This window comes from Staurois parvus, unplaced genomic scaffold (assembly GCF_062004578.1).
Source record: "Staurois parvus isolate SC_StPar_1 unplaced genomic scaffold, SC_StPar_1.0 ptg000778l, whole genome shotgun sequence".
Classification (NCBI taxonomy): Eukaryota; Metazoa; Chordata; class Amphibia; order Anura; family Ranidae; genus Staurois; species Staurois parvus.
This window is the reverse complement of record NW_028318574.1, coordinates 539,853-557,537: the sequence shown is the minus strand read 5'-3', so window position 1 is coordinate 557,537 and position 17,685 is coordinate 539,853. Positions and strand designations below refer to the sequence as shown.

At 45.5% G+C, this 17,685-nt stretch overlaps 1 protein-coding gene across 6 annotated transcripts in view; it reads right to left on the bottom strand.

Annotated features, from left to right (window-relative positions):
* The window catches only part of LOC149444764 (uncharacterized), a 183,082-nt gene extending 165,725 nt beyond the window's left edge, over positions 1 to 17,357 (bottom strand). For all 6 annotated transcript variants that reach the window (XM_089654563.1, XM_089654567.1, XM_089654565.1 and 3 more), the window contains exon 1: positions 17,167 to 17,357. In XM_089654563.1, the coding sequence (XP_089510689.1) occupies positions 17,167 to 17,274 (108 nt within the window). In that variant the 5' untranslated portion in view covers positions 17,275 to 17,357. The remainder of the gene's footprint in view (positions 1 to 17,166) is intronic.
* Positions 17,358 to 17,685: the final 328 nt, after the last annotated feature.

Here is a 17,685-nt window from a genome sequence, read left to right as displayed (position 1 = left end):
ACTGTCGGACTGTTATACACAGCACTGATCCCAATGTTACACGTCATTCATCAATAAACGTGAAGGCTCACACAGCACTGCAGTGCTATGTGATCCATCAGCCAAAGCTCTGTAACTGTAAGAGCAGCCACAGATGCTCTGCAGCTCTGAATGATCTGTCATTGGTATGAATGAAGATCAGCGCTGCTTGTTTATCCAGTGACAGGTACATCAGTGACAGAAAAAATACAATGGGATCAATAAAATGAAAATGGCACAACACTTACTATATGTTGAGGGAGACCTCGGTGTAGCAAACTACTTAAACAATTCCTTTTGTTCAATCTTCTCAGAAATAAAGTATACTACAATAATAAGTTGGGAAATCATATTGCTTCTAGTAATGATGGTTCATTTTTAGGATTTCCAGAGACAGTGGAAGCAGAGGAACTAGTTTGGCTAAAGATTGTTAAAACAATGGGCCCCAATGGTATTTGTCCCATAGCTCTAGGAGAACTTCTGGAGCATTAACTGAACTTTTAAATCAATCTCTTCTAACAGGAGAAGTTCCCCATGACTGACAGATAGCTAATATTTTACAGTTAGGTCCATATATATTTGGACACAGGCACAATTTTAGTTTTTTCAGGTATTTACCAAAACATATTAAAATTCTAGTTATATAATGGATATGGGCTGAAAGTGCACACTCTCATGTTTAATTTGAGGGTATGTACATCCAAATTGGAGAAAGGGTTTAAGAATTACAGCTCTTAAGAGCAGCCCCCCCCCCCTTTTTCAAGGGACCAAAAGTAATTTGACAATTGAATCAAAAAGGGTTTCATGGCGAGGTGTGGCAGCGCCGCCAAATGCTTCCACCTGACAGGTGAGCCCTGCTGTTTGCCCGCAGCAGGACTAAAGGTAGAAAGAAAGTACCTGCCCAGCACCCGGAACTACATGTCCTGGGCATCGGGCGATAAGCATCCAACATCCTTGCATCTGTAAACCATGTTGGAGGCAGTGTGATGGCATGGCTTCCAGTGGCACTAGGTCATGGGTGTTTATTGATGATGCGACAGAAGACAGAAGCAGCTGGATGAATTCTGCAGTGTTTAAAGATATACTGTCAGCCCAGATTCAGCCAAATGTAGCAAAGTTGATTGGAGAGCACTTGACAGTACAGATAGACAATGAACCAAAACACACTGCAAAAGCAACCTAGGAGCTTTTCAAGGAAAAGAAGTGGAAAATTCTGCAATGGCCAAGTCAATCACCTTATCTCAACCCAATTGAGCATGCATTTCACTTGCTGAAGGCAAAACTAAAGGCAGGAACCCACAAAGAACACCGGAAGACAGCTGCAGTTAAAGCCTGGCAAAGCATCAGAAAGGAGTAAACTTAGTCTTTGGTCTTTGGTGTCCATGGGTTCCAAACTACTTCAGACAGACATTGCCAGTAAAGGATTCTCAACAAAATATTAAAAATGAACATTTTATTAATGATTATATTCATTTGTCCAATTACATTTAAGCCCCTGAAAATGGAGGGACTGTGCATAAAATTGGTTGCAGTTCCTAAAATTTGTACTTGATATTTATGTTCAATGCCTTGAATTAAAGCTGAAAGTCTGCACTTCAGATTAATTTGGATTGTTACGTTGTAATTTATTCTGTGACATACAGAGCCAAAAAGTATGAAAATTGTGCCGGTGTCCAAATATATATGGGCATAACTGTACCTATCCACAAGAAGAGCAGCAAGGCAGAAGCTGGCAATTACAGGCCAGTGAGTTTAACTTCGGTAGTAGTCAAGGTAATGGAATCACTCCTGAAAAGAAGAATCATTGATCACTTAAAGACACACAGCTTGCTGGATCCAAAGCAGCATGGCTTTATTGAGGCAGATCATGTCAGACTAATCTGATTTGATTTTTCTACTATATTACCAATGCTTTGGACCAGGGTGGTGCTGTGGACATAGCAGATCTTGATTTCAGCAAGGCATTTGACACAGTTCACATAATGATCTAATACCAAAGTTGTACAAGCTAGGGCTTAGCCCTTGGGTGGTTCAGTGGATATGCAGCTGGCTAAAGGATAGATACCAGAGTATGGTTGTAAGAACAGAGACCAGTCACTAGTGGTGTACCACAAGGCTCTGTATTAGCTCCTGTTTTATTAATTTTATATGCAAGTGATATAACTAAAGGTTTGTTGGGTAAGGTATGTCTTTTTGCTCGATGACACAAAGGTGTGCTATAGGGTTGATATCCCTGGAGGTTTATGTAACATGGAACATGATTTGGCATTGCTGGATGATTGGTCAAAAAAGTGGAAATTGCAGTTCAATGTTTCTAAACATAAAATAATGCACCTAGGGAAAAAAATTCCTTCAGGGAGTACAACATTGGGGGTACATTATTGGCCAGCACTTCAGATGATTACAAAATGAGCAAACAGTGTGGTCAGGCAGTGGGGAAAGCGAATAGAATTGTAGGATGCGGTACTAGAGGGGTCACCAGCAGGAGGAAACAGGTCCTGATTCCCCTACATATATCTTTAGTTAAACCTTGTGTCCAGTGTCCAGTTCTGGAAACCTCACTTATAAAAAGATATTGATAAGACAGAATGAGTCCATAGACGGGTAACAAAAATGGTAAAAGGTCTTGGGGGATAAAACATATCAAGAGTGACTTCAGGAACTTAACATGTACTACCTGGAGGAAAGAAGGGAAAGGGAAGACATGACTGAAACTTTTAAATACATCATGGGGTGAATACGGTTCAGGAGGGCAGTATTTTCAACATGAAACCAAAATCAAGAACATGGGACATGATCTTAAACTAACTGGAAAAAAGTTCAAAGCAAATCTCAGAAAGTACTATTTTACTAAAAGAGTAGTTAATGCTTGGAATAAACTTTAAGAGGTAGTGAGCCAGTCAACAGTAAATAACTTCAAACATGCTTGGGACAAGCATAGATCTATAAAAAAAAGTTTTTTAAAAAAAAAGGGCAGACTCGATGGACCACTTGGTCTTTTTCTGCCGTCACTTTTCTCTGCACAGGCATTACACAGAGCTTGCAACTCTGGGGGATCTTTTAATATTATGAAAGAACAGGCAGCACTAATTGTTTATTCACATCAGTGATAGACCATATAACTTATAGAGGGGGAGGAGCTCTGTGCTGGCTGTAACTCCCGCCACAGAGAACAATGGGGCCATCAATCAGTAAGGCACAAAGTGCTATATGCACTTGGTCCCCCAAGGAGTTAAATACAACTTACAAAATGTTAATGATCGCCCTCGTTTAACACCAGAAGTAGGCAGAATACTTGAAAAAGTCCTTGGTTTGAGCAGAGTCCAACTGCCCGAACAAAAGGCTGCTTTGGCTCTCAAGTCTCTTAGATGGTTCCTGATGGATGTTAAAGGAGAGCTATTTTTTTCTCCAGGCTGTCAGTCTTTTTCTATCATCTCAAAGGGGTGTCTCCTGAGAACAAATGGCCAATCATCCCGTTTGGGGATGGGTGTTAGGCAGTAACCAAGGTTATGACCAAATCCCTTACAATTTCATACTATGGCCAATAACCTTCAATAGGTACAGGTAGCATCCTAGCAACTGGCAGATTAATATTTAGAATTATATTCCAAACGCAAAAGGTACCAAACATAGCATATCCTGCCACCCCAGATAAAAGATTACTTTCTACTCTCTTGTAGGTGCTAACATAGGGATGTAAGGTCTCATGTGACTCATATTAAAATGACCTATCCGAATATATACTTCATATTAATGTGCCCAGTTCCTGCTGAAGTTTATGAATTTGTATGAAAAATGACTCATGTGGAATGTATGTTTTATGGCAAACTCTAATGGCCTAATAGGTCATGATTGCCTGAGTTATTGTTTTACGATTGGGCAGAGGAAAGTGGTTTTCAAGCAGACCCCCTGGAACCAGACTAATTAGTGGTTTACAGCCATGGAGCTCATCTAGCTGTGTTTAATTTAGGATAAGAGGCCCTTTTGACCTCTGTTCACTTACAGACTCACATTCCATTCAAAAGGGAGGAGGGAGGACAGGAGAGACAACATGGTTGCGACCTAACAAGATGGGTGTCACGTACAGCGTCCATGCCTCTATTGCGCACAATCGGCACAGTGATCAGCTCCTGGGATACTCTGAGTAGGACCTGATTAGGGACTTTCATTTGTGACTGCAGTTAGGAGGATTTAGTGTGAAAACTGCCCTCCTATTGATTGCTGTTATCATTTTGGAGTATCCGGTGACCTTAGACCCCTTTCCTGTTCAAGGTATTTAGCAGTAAAATCTAAAAAGACATCTCCTAGACTGAACCTGAATTGTTGATGTGTGTGTGTGTGTGGAGCTATGCTTGTGAGAATGACAGCCTCTGTACAAAAAGGGGGGACCTAGGCATATTCTCAGTGGGGGTAATCACTACATTTATATTTTACAGAAACATTGGGAAATATTTTTATTAGACAATATACTTTGGTGTATTTTTAGTGAAATTTTGTGTTTTGTATAAATCAATGCACTAATATAGTGTGACATACAAATGCGGAACCAATTTTTTTATTCTTTAAGGTATCTGCTTTCAGAAAATGAATGTTTTGGGGGTTTTAAGTTATCTTCAGGCCTAAAATGATCCTTTTAGACATCTATGCAAAAAAGGAAAAAAATGTGGCAGCGAAAAGGTTAAACAGTTGGCTGACGCTGGCAGCTTTCCTGGGGATCATACCATGAAGGTACACAGGCATAATTCATAGTTGTCACCATTAGGAAACCAGCCCTTGGCATGCAGCCATTGCTGGAATACACGTATATAGACAGAAATTGGCTGCAGGAGATCAGCACCATGGAGATGAAACAAAGGATGAAAAAAAATATGAAAACCACAAAAGTTTATAATATAGAAGAATCAATCAACTACCACAGTGCTCACCATAGGAACACCAGGGATTTCACACAAAGGAAGCAATACAAAGAGAACAGGATACTTTTTCACAGTACATGGTACAGAAGGCACATATCAGGAATATGAAATGCTGACTTTACATATTCTTTAGGCAGTTTTTTCAAACCAAAAACACTTAAAGTAAAGGCAAAACATTTTTTGTTTTGGGTAAAGTACAGAGGGATTAGAACACCTGGCAGTTTTTGTTGCTGTCTATGCCCCTGTTAAGCCCTGTACACACAGGCCAAATATCGGGTGGTTCTACAGAAACTGGCCGACATTCGGCCTGTGTTTACACCAGCTTGGCCAGCTTCTGTCGAATGGACATGCTGGAAAACCAGTATCCGTTTGGCATCCGATCAGTGCTGACAGCCAATGGCTACTAGTGCTGACTGGTGCGTTCTGGCATTGGGGAAGTCTCCCTGTCAGAACACAATAGTTCAGCGGAGAGATCACATAGTTAGTACAGCAAGCTTCTCCCCAGCTCTTCAGGTTTTTTTTTAGTTCAACCTTCTGAACAAAAACAAACTGATAGTGTGTACCCAGCATTGGGGAGATTCCCCCTCTATTTGTTCTGTTTACTATTATCATTGAAAGTAAAAGAAAATCCCAAATTTTGGGCCGTCCCCAGAAAAGTAACACAGGGGAAATCTTACAATGAGGACACTAGTTTTGGTGACCTGGGGGGTCCCGAAGGGATTCTCTTAACCACCTGTCCTTCAGAGGACTTTCCCCCCTTCCTGACAAGGCCATTTTTTTGCGATACAATGCTGCATTACTTTAACTGACAATTGCACGGTCATGCAACATTGCACCCAAATGAAATTTATGTCTTTTTGTTCCGACAAATGGATCTTTCTTTTGGTGGTATTTGGTCAGCTCTGCATTTTTTATTTTTTGTGCTATAAACAAAAAAAGACTGACATGTTTGAAAAAAAAAACTTTTTTACTTTTTGCTATAAAATATATCCAGTAAAACAATAAAAAAAAATCAAATGTCATCATAAATTTAGGTCAAAATGTATTCTACTGCATGTCTTTGCTACAAAAAATCCCAATACGTGTAAATTAATTGGTTTCCGTGAAAGTTATAGCACCTGCAAATGACAATATACAGTATATACTGGAATTTTTATTTTATTTATTTAATACTAGTAATGGCGGTGATCAGCAACTTATAGCAGGAATGCTGCGGGCATTCTGACACTGGGTGGGAACTTGCTAGCTGCTACTGACATCCCCAGTGACACGAATACAGTGATTAGTGCTAATAAAAAGCACTGACACTGTACTAATGGCACTGAGCAGGAAAGGGTTAACATCTGGGGTGATCAAAGGGTTAGCTGTGTGCTGTTTTACTGTGTTGATTGTGTGTGCTTTACTAAGTAAGCACTCTGCTTTGTATTTCTCTGCTATACAGAGCAATACAAAGCAGCATGCTGGTGCTAACAGGGGGGAGATCTGTATTGTTTACACACAGACCTCTCCTTTGTCAGTGTTCCTCAGCGATTGCCGGGTGCTGGCAGGGAATCTCCAGCCGGGACCTGGTGATCGACAGCTGCAGCCACTGCGTGAGTAGAACGGTGCACGCCCCCTACCCGGAAGTAAGAAATTACCTATATATACACGTTATTTTGCGCAGCTCTCCCGCCCTGTAGCAGTAGTTTTCCTATAGGGCGGTTGGGAAACGGTTAATTTGCAGGGATTTCCTCTCACTTTTCGCTATGGGACAGGAAGTGAAGAGAAAACTGCAGTGGGTCACAGATGGCGAAAAAATCTGACAGGGGTTATAACCCTCCCTTACTCTATCCAAAATGAAATGTTTTGCCTATAGTTCTACTTTAATGCAATAAAAATACTTTATAGTTTGGAATGGGGTATAAAAGGTTGAGCACTAGTGTCAGACATACATGGCTATGTTTTTTGTTCGTTCAGGCAGCAGGCTTCCCCATCTACACTATCGCAGTGGATGGGGAGCTCCTTCCCGCTGTAACGCTGACAGAAGAACTCTTCCACCATCAAAATACACCGATCAGTGCTGCAGTCAACTAGTTGCATGTGCTGATCAAAGCAGGATTTTCCCATACAACCATTCAAGCCGACTGACAGGTCAAATTTTCATGAACGGGAACAGCCATAGATGGATTGAGGTTCGATCCATCTGTGGTCAGCTCAACCTAAAAAAAAAAAATGAAGCTATGGTTTTAGGGCCGGTTCACACTATACAGTTGCAAGAAAATGTATGTGAACCCCTTGGTATTACGTGGAGTTTTGCATGAATTGGGCATAAAATGTGCTCTGAACGTCATCTAAGTCACAACAATAGAAGAACACAGTCTGCTGAACATAATACTACACAAACATTAGATGTTGCCATGGTTTAATTGCACATAACATGTAAACATTCACAGTGCAGGGAGGAAAAAGTATGTGAACCTTTGGACTTAATAACTGGTTGACCCTCCTTTGGCAGCAATAACCTCAACCAAACGTTTCCTGTAGTTGCAGATCAGACCTGCACAATGATTTGGAGTAATTTTGGACCACTCCTCTTCCCAAAACTGTTTTAGTGTAGCAATATTCTTGGGATGTCTGGTGTGAATCGCTCTCTTAAGGTCATGCCACAGCATTTTAATCTGGTTGAGGTCAGGACTCTGACTGGGCCACTCCAGAAGGCGTATTCTGTGCTGTTGCAGCCATTGTTTTGTTGAATTACTTGTATGCTTTGGGTCATTGTCCTGTTGTATCACCCATCCTCTGCGGAGCTTCCGTTGGCGGACAGATGGTCGTACGTTTTCCTGCAAAATGTCTTGATAAACTCTGGAATTCATTTTCCCATCAATGACAACAATCCGTCCAGGCCCTGAGGCAGCAAAGCAGCCCCAAACCATGATGCTCCCTCCGCCATGTTTTACAGTGGGGATGAGGTTTTGATGTTGGTGTGCTGTGCCTTTTTTTCTCCACACATAGTGTTGTGTGTTCTTCCCAAACAACTCAATCTTGGTTTCATCTGTCCACAGTATATTTTGCCAGTAGTGCTGTGAAACATCCAGGTGCTCTATTGCAAACTTCAAACGTGCTGCAATATTCTTTTTGGACAGCAATGGCTTCCTCCGTGGTGTCCTCCCATATACTCCATTCTTGTTTAATGTTTTCCTTATTGTAGATGTGTCAACAAAAATGTTAGCATGTGCCAGAGATTTCTGTAGGCCTTTAGCTGACACTCTGGGATTCTTCTTTACCTCATGCAGCATTCTGCGCTGTGCTCTTGCAGTCATTTTTACAGGACGACCACGCCTAGGGAGAGTAGCAACAGTGCTAATCTTTCTCCATTTGTAGACAGTCTGTCTTACCGTGGACACATGAACATCAAGGATTTTGGATATACTTTTGTAACCCTTCCCAGCTTCATGCAAGTCAACAATTCTTGATCGTAGGTCTTCTGAGAGCTCTTTTCTGCGAGGCATGGTTCACATTAGACAGTGCTTCTTGAAACCAGTAAGCCTAAAACAGGTGTGTCAGGGATCCCGGGCTCGCGGCGGTGCGCGCATGCGCAGAACGCTGGGTCCTTGGCGATCGCGGCAGGGGCCGCGCATGCGCACTAGCGATCGCGGCCGCACCAATGGAAAAACAGGGTGCCCTATTTAAACGGCCCTGTGCATATCCAAGTTGCCGCAAGGTCTTGTTCCTGTCCTGTAAGTACACTTCCTTGTTGCCGAACTCTGCCTGTTCTGATATACGCTGACCTGCTCCTGCTCTGACCCCGGCTCGTTCCTGACCATCCTTTTGCCTGACCCTCGGTACCACGCTGCCTGCTACCTGCTGAACCTGGCTTGTGACCCCGACCATTCTCCGCTTACTCCCCCTGTACCACGCTGCCCGCACGATACCGACCCGGCTAGTCTGACCTCGCTTACCCCTGACAGTCGCCCATCCATCCCGCTCGGATCGGGATCTGTCATCCCATCCATCCCGCTCGGATCGGGATCTGTCATCCCCTTCACAGCAGGCTCAACCCGGGCACATACCCTCAGCGGGACCCCTCTGCCACCACCGGGGGTGCCCAGGAACGCGACCTGGTTTCAGTCTTGCACCAAGTCCATCCCCACCATCAGGGGCCCTGGTGAAAAGGCAGACTGGGACTTAGACTCCGCGTCCTGGGAAACCCCGTGCCGTGGACCACTAGAGATCCCGTTGGGCGGAGCCTGACAGTACCTTGCGGCCATGACTGAGCCTGGAAGGGGAACTTCCCCTCTGGATGACATCTGTCAGCAGATGGAGACCCTTACACTGGGAATTAGGGGCCTACAGGAGGGTTATACGGAATTGGACAGTCGCATGCAGACGTTAGCTACATCTGCCAGGGGGTCTGGGGAACCCACTAGGGAGACACCGGGGTTGTTACCCGTACCAGAACCCCGTGTCCCCACACCAGAACGTTTTTCTGGAAACCAAAGTAAATTCAGGGCCTTTCGTAGCTCCTGTCAGCTATACTTTGACCTCCAGCCTCGGACCTTTTTCTCCGAATCGGTGAGAGTAGGGTTCATCATTTCCCTACTACAGGGGGGACCCCAAGACTGGGCCCACCGGCTCCTAGAGAATCGAGACCCACTGTTGAAGTCAGTGACAGTATTTTTTGAGGCTATGGCCCTCTTGTATGACGACCCGCTGCGCACCGCAACGGCCGAGAGGGCCCTATATACACTCAGGCAGGGTCACCGGACAGTGGAGGACTATGCCGCCGAATTCAGGCATTGGCGTAGTGACAGCCAATGGAACGAGGCGGCTCTGCACCACCAGTTCCGCGTAGGGTTAGCTGAATCCCTGAAGGACGAATTGGCCCGAATAGACATACCTAGCACTTTGGAGGCCTTAATAACTTTGACTATTCGAATTGACCGCCGGTTGCGGGAGCGCAGGCAGGAAAGGTGCAACCAAGGACAAGGACCAACTGGAACACCCCCTCGGGCTTCAACCCAGTTGCAGCCGGCAAGCCAGAATCAGGATGCTATGGATACACCCAAGACCGGGCCATCGGGAAGGATACGGCCGACACTTACACCTGAGGAACGCCAGAGCGTCTTACCAACCATCTCTGCCTCTACTGTGGGGGAGCAGGCCATGTGGTATGTACCTGTCCAGCCAAGAGGGATAAGTGTTCCGCTGTTTTCTCTACGGTCACTTCTAACAGTGTGGGCAACAGCAGTTATCTAGCGGTACCTGTGTCACTTCAGCTGCCAGGGAGAACAGTGGTAACCATGGCAATTGTGGATTCTGGGGCATGTAGTTGCTTCATAGATTTGGACTTTGCAGTTCAGCAACAAATTCCCCTACAAACTAAGGAGGTGGGATTGAATATTTTTCTAGCAGATGGATCACGTATTAAGTCAGGGGTGGTGGACCACGAGACCCCACCTATCCGTACTACCGTATCGTCCCATCATGAAGAACTCCTTCGGTTGGACGCCATAGCATCCCCATTATTTCCAATTATTTTGGGGCTCCCGTGGTTACGAGCCCATAATCCCCAGGTGGACTGGAAGGCGGGTTCTATCCAGTTCCTCTCCACATACTGCCAGCAGCACTGCCTCCCTAAGACCTCCCCGATTCCGCCGACTTTGTTGTGTCTAGAGACAGATGCGGAGCTGGCGCAAGTCATTCCTTCAGCCTACCATAATTTTCTGGATGTGTTTAGCAAGCGGGGGGCGGACACTCTCCCCCCGCACCGAGCTTATGACTGCCCAATTGATCTCCTCCCAGGGTCGGAAATCCCATTTGGGCGGATATTCCCCTTATCCGAACGGGAGTTAGGGGTACTAAAGGAATATATTGATGAAAACCTCCATAAGGGGTTTATTAGACCCTCCACGTCACCAGCCGGGGCGGGCATTTTCTTTGTGGAAAAAAAAGACAAGTCCCTCCGGCCCTGCGTAGATTACCGGGACTTGAATAAAGTCACGGTAAAAAACCGTTACCCGCTACCACTAGTCCCCGAACTTTTTCAGAGGCTGAAGTCAGCATCCGTCTTCACTAAACTAGACTTGAGAGGTGCCTATAATTTAGTTCGTATCAGAGAGGGGGACGAGTGGAAGACAGCATTCCGTACCAGATTCGGACACTTTGAATATTTGGTTATGCCCTTCGGCCTATGCAACGCCCCTGCCACCTTCCAGCATTTCATAAATGATGTGTTCAGGGACTACCTGGATATCTTCGTCATCGTATACCTAGACGATATCCTTATCTTTTCCCCAACCTTGGAGGACCATAGAGGTCACATGAGGCGCGTGTTAGAATGACTCCGCCAACACAGCTTATATACCAAGGCAGACAAGTGCTGCCTTGAACAGAGTAGTATTTCATTTCTGGGTCTAACCATCTCTCCCACTGGAATAGCCATGGATCCCCAAAAGGTTTCGGCCATCTTAGATTGGCCAGCATCCACCGATAAAAAAGCGGTCCAACGCTTTATCGGCTTTGCGAACTTTTACAGAAAGTTCATTAAGAACTTTTCGGGCCTAGTGTCCCCTATCACCCAGCTGACCAGGCAGGGGGTTCGCTTCCAGTGGACACCTGAGGCACAGAGGGCTTTCGAAGCCTTAAAGGAATTGTTTACGGCAGCTCCTATTTTGAGCCACCCTGATTCGTCCTTGCCATATATCTTGGAGGTGGACGCATCCGAGAATGCGGTCGGGGCGATCCTGTCCCAGAGGAAGGGTATCAAAGAGCTTATGCACCCGGTGGCTTTCTTCTCCAGGAAACTAACTCCTGCTGAAAGGAATTATGATATCGGGGATCGGGAACTCTTGGCGATCAAGGTGGCACTAGAGGAATGGAGGTACTTGTTAGAGGGGGCGGTACACCCAATATTGATTTTCACGGATCATAAGAACCTGGAATATCTGAGGACAGCTAAACGTCTGAGGCCACGTCAAGCCAGGTGGGCACTGTTCTTTTCACGGTTCTTTTTCCATATAACCTATAGGCCAGGGTCTAAGAACACAAAACCAGACGCGCTCTCCCGCATGTTTGGGGATCCCGAAGAGAGTCCCAAGCCAGACACTATCCTGTCCCCAGGAAATTTCCTAGTCCTCCAATCGGAGCTCCATTCTAAACTGCAGACAGCGTCCGTAGGAATGCAAGGTCCACCCGGTGTCCCCTTACTAAATAGGGAGGGACTTCTCTGGAAGGAGGATCAGATTGTGGTCCCTGAAGAAGCCCGTACATTGGTATTAGGATACTGCCACGATCACCCGCTGGCCGGGCACTTTGGGGTACGTAAGACCTTGGAGCTGCTGCAGCGTACTTTCTGGTGGCCTATATGGCCAGAGAGTGCGAAACCTACATAAAGGCCTGTCCCGTTTGTCAGAGAAACAAACCCACTAGGAATAAAGCTTGGGGTCTCTTGCGCCCATTACCAATACCCGACAGGCCATGGACTATGATTTCCATTGACTTTATCGTGGAACTTCCACCCTCTCAGGACCACACAGCAATCTTCGTGATTGTAGACCGCCTGTCCAAGATGGCCCATTTTGTACCTTTAAAGGACACACCTACGGCCCTTGAGACAGCACGTGTGTTTATTAAGGAAGTGGTAAGACTCCACGGAATTCCCAGGGATATTATATCTGACAGAGGGGTTCAGTTTACATCCAGGTTGTGAAACCCTGGGAATTAAGTTATCGTTCTCCTCAGCTTATCACCCACAGACCAATGGCCAGACGGAGCGTACAAACCAGACCCTAGAGCAGTACCTCAGGTGCTATACCACCTTCCTCCAAGATGACTGGGTTACTCTCCTGCCGCTTGCGGAATTCGCATATAACAATGCGAGTCACTCTGCTACTAGACAGTCCCCGTTTTTCGCGAACTATGGGTTCCACCCTGTATTCCTGCCAGATCTGATCCCGGAGGTCGCAGTTCCGGCCACGCAGGATATGTTGACCTTTTTGTCAACCAATAGCAAGGTATTGCAGGAAGCAATGGCAAAGGCCCAGGGTGACAATAAGAGGGCATTTGATAGGAAAAGAAGAGGGGAATTAAGTTTGCGGCCAGAGGACCAGGTTTGGTTGTCCACCGCAAATTTAAAAATGTCCTGCCCTTCAAAGAAATTGGCTCCCAAATTCTTGGGGCCTTTTCGGGTCAAACGTAAGATCAACGAGGTAGCATACGAGCTTGCACTGCCCGAGTCTATGAAGGTTCATCCGGTCTTCCACGTGTCCCTGTTGAAACCAACAACTCCAGACCCCTTCCCGGATCGTAGGTCTAAACCTCCGGAGGCAGTAGACGTGGATGGGGAGGAGGAATTTGAAGTTGAAGCTTAGATTGTAGGAAAAGGGGAGGCCAAACTCAGTTTCTGGTTAAGTGGAAGGGATATGGGGCGGAGGAGAATTCATGGGAGCCGGCCCAAAATGTGCACGCCCCAAGACTTGTGCGGGAATTTTTTCGGAACCAGCCCTTAAGAGGGGGTCGGTTGGGCATCCGGAGGTTGCCCGTAGGGGGGGGGGGCAATGTCAGGGATCCCGGGCTCGCGGCGGTGCGCGCATGTGCAGAACGCTGGGTCCTCGGCGATCGCGGCGGCGGCCGCGCATGTGCACTAGCGATCGCGGCCGCACCAATGGAAGAACAGGGCGCCCTATTTAAACAGCCCTGTGCATATCCAAGTTGCCGCAAGGTCTTGTTCCTGTCCTGTAAGTACGCTTCCTTGTTGCCAAACTCTGCCTGTTCTGATATACGCTGACCTTCTCCTGCTCTGACCCCGGCTCGTTCCTGACCATCCTTTTGCCTGACCCTCGGTACCACGCTGCCCGCTACCTGCTGCACCTGGCTTGTGACCCCGACCATTCTCCGCTTACTCCCCCTGTACCACGCTGACCGCACGATACCGACCCAGCTAGTCTGACCTCGCTTACCCCTGACAGTCGCCCATCCATCCCGCTTGGATCGGGATCTGTCATCCCCTTCACAGCAGGCTCAACCCGGGCACATACCCTCAGCGGGACCCCTCTGCCACCACCGGGGGTGCCCAGGAACGCGACCTGGTTTCAGTCTTGCACCAAGTCCATCCCCACCATCAGGGGCCCTGGTGAAAAGGCAGACTGGGACTTAGACTCCGCGTCCTGGGAAACCCCGTGCCGTGGACCACTAGAGATCCCGTTGGGCGGAGCCTGACAAGGTGTGTGTTTTTTAAGGGCAGGACAGCTGTCAGCAACACGTCCAATATCATCACACTGATTGGAGTCAAGGTTGGCTCACTCCTGGCTCCAATTAGCTCTGGGAGAAGTCATTAAGCTAGGGCCTCACATACTTTTTCCTCCCTGCACTGTGAATGTTTACATGTTATGTGCAATTAAACCATGGCAACATCTAATGTTTGTGTAGTATTATGTTCAGCAGACTGTGTTCTTCTATTGTTGTGACTTAGATGACGTTCAGAACACATTTTATGCCCAATTCATGCAAAACTCCACGTAATCCCAAGGGGTTCACATACTTTTTTCTTGCAACTGTAGAAATGCAGTCCAGATGTGTTCCGAATGAGTTTTTGCCTGCACATTTTTGGCACGTTCCGGTGCGTTTTTGATGCATTCCAGTTCATTTTTTCCCCTCTATTTTTCATTAATTTAAATAGGGACATGTGCGTTCCAGTTAGTTTTTGGTGCGTTTTGGATGCGTTATACCGCATTCCAGTACAGTTCTGTGCATAAAAAATGCAGCATGCTCTACTATTTCTTCTGCAACTGGAACTGCAAGCCCTGATGTGAACTATGACATTGACAACCATATAACCTACTTTCTGTGCATTTTGGATGCAGAAAAAAAGCACACTGAAATGCATGTAGTGTGAACTGGCCCTTAGTCTGACTTTAAACAGACTACACTAGGTATACAGGTGTGTTCACACATCTGCATGCTCGTGCGTTTTAACCCTTTTGCTGCCAGAGCAATTTTTAGGTTTTTTTTGCACTTGTTTAAAAAAATCATTTTAGCTGTGAAGATTAGCTAAAATCCTCAAATATTATACATATTCTGAAACCAGACACCGCAGAGTGTAAAGTTGTGGAAGTTCTGATTTTTTATGTCATACTATATTACCACAACAGTTTAAGAAATGCAAAGTCAATTATAAAGTCAGTTTTAGGGCATGCAAACACAATATATTACTCATTTCAAGGTGAAATATGAAAGATGAGGCACACCACGTAAAAAAATACACAACATGTCAAGCTTTAACCTCCCTAGCGGTATGATTCTGTCAATATTTCTGTGCTCAAAGCGGTACATTTTTTGCATGGAAATATGTTGTTTTTTTATTGTAGGCCTGTAATTTTTAGGAATAACTAACTGAAATCTGTCCGAACAAGAGTCTAGTAAACATCCCGGGTATGATAAAATTGAAGAACGAAATCATAAATTATACTAATAAAAATGCAGGCAGGGCACAGGACAAATCATTAGGGACAAAATGTATGTGAAATGGTTTGATACAGTAATGGAATACTATGTGATTTTAGTGTATTTACAGTAGTGAATGTCACTTTTTAACATTTTTAAATTTCCCACTGGTTACGTCCCCCATACGTCCCGACACTCGCAGGGACCAGGACCCGGAAGACGGATACCAGCATCGGCCGTAGGAGATGGCCTGGGACGCTGCAAGGGGGACATCGCGGGAGCGAAGGACAAGGTAAGTGAAACAGGGAATCCCAGAGCAATGTTGCAGGGTAATACTGAGTGTAGCTCGGGGTTACAGCTTTTGGTACTGAAAGTTAACCCCGAGCTACACTCAGGAATACCGCCAGGGAGATTAAAATTGCACGCAAACATTAAACGATACCCTATATTTTCCACAGACATCACTTTAAAAGCCTCGCAGGTTTTCATTTAGAGTTAACCGTGAATAATAGGCCAAAGATTACTGCTCTCACTCTGGTGTGCGCAGCAATATGTGACGTGTATCGCAATCAACATGTTTGGGCATAGATGCTCCCAACACATGTATTCACGTTCGTACATGTTTGCATGTAGAGAGAGAATTTTACATATTCGGGGCAGGGAGAGCTTTTAAGCACTTCAGTGTAAGAATGCCATTAAGAATCAATGGAACCTCCTTATGTCTACTAAAAAGCAGCCTGCAGGTTCGGAATGTGTGCAATTTCGCAAGCCTTCCCGACCTGCCCCCAAATGTGATCTTAGGCTTACGCATTCTTACTTTTTTAGTGTAAATACCGAAATCTGACTTAATATCAGCTTCTTGCAATCGTTGTACAGCAGACGGACAGATCGAACTGTCAAAATAAAAACAGTAGGAGATTCATCCATGCATGCTGTATAGTGTGGATGGAGAAATCAGTTAAGCTGGCTATACACTGATCAAAAGCAGTGTAAAGCCATCCCTGCTCGGGAGAAGTTGATCGTTCAATTGACAGCAGTCAAAAAGGACATGCTGGAGAACATTTCTCAATCCAATTGGCTGATTTCATCCAACTGGCTGCAGCCACCAGGGGTGGACTGACCATTTGGAAACTCGGGCACTGCCCGAGGGCCCGGGGTCAGTAGGGGGCCCCATGAGATGCCCCTGGTACCTTTTTCATAGGCTTTTTTGAGTTTGGGCAAGGACACAGGGGCCCCATGATCCCCTATAGCCCGGGGGCCCCATGAGTTGTCAGTCCGCCCCTGGCAGCCATTGATCAGTGTACTCTGACAGTGGCAAGTCCTGCTGTCACAATACAATGTCCCGGCAGAGGGATTCCTCCATCCACCTCATTCGTTCAGTCTGCTGGTTGAAAGGAAAAAAAAAAAAAACGAACCATCTACGGCCAGCGTTTGTAGCCAGACACAGCAAGCCAGTTATAGTGTATAGCAGTATTCCCAAGTACAATTAGTGCTTAAAAGTCAATGTAACACACAAAGAAGAGATATCAGTGCAGCTGGAAGTAGTTAAAATCAGGAACAATTCCTTCCAGGGACAGACCTTCATAATCTAGTACTGTCCCAGGACGGCTGAACCTATTGTTTTCGATTGTAAGCTCTAAGGAGCAGGGCCCTCTGTTTCCTCTTGTACTGTAACTGTAATGTCTACCTTCTTTTTGTAATATATTTCATTTTGTATATAAATCCTGTATAATAATAACAACAATAATAATGAACTGTCGGCAGAAGAAACAATACCATACAGTATACACAGACACGGGAAGGATTTACTAACCAGACAACTGTAATGGGCTAGGATGTTTTCATCAGATGTATTCCGTAGGCTCCCATATTCCTCACCCTTCTTACAAAAAGTGCAGAGCTCCTCTGGCACGTCAGCCATAGAGGACAGAGCTAGAACGGAAAAGCAAACTCCTCCAGACACTTTCACTTTCTATTACCGGATTGAACAGAACACAGGCTGTAGGATGGGCCAGTCGGTTATGCAATACTGTATTTGTTTTCAAACTCTTAAAGCGGTATTAAACCCCAAACCAAAAATGTACCAGGCATTAGATGTGGTGGCAGCATTCGGTTCATTTTTTTTTTGGCTCCCCCTTCCTTTATTTCATGTGGATTCAACCAGAAACACACTTCCTGTCTGAAGCTGAATTCACACTGTCTTGCAGTAAAATGCAGGGAACATGGATGTACATTTCCATCATTTCATCATGGATTGATTTATATTGCATACATGCTGCATAACACAACGACGCAGAGTTGGAGTGTGAACAGGACACAATTTTATTTTAAT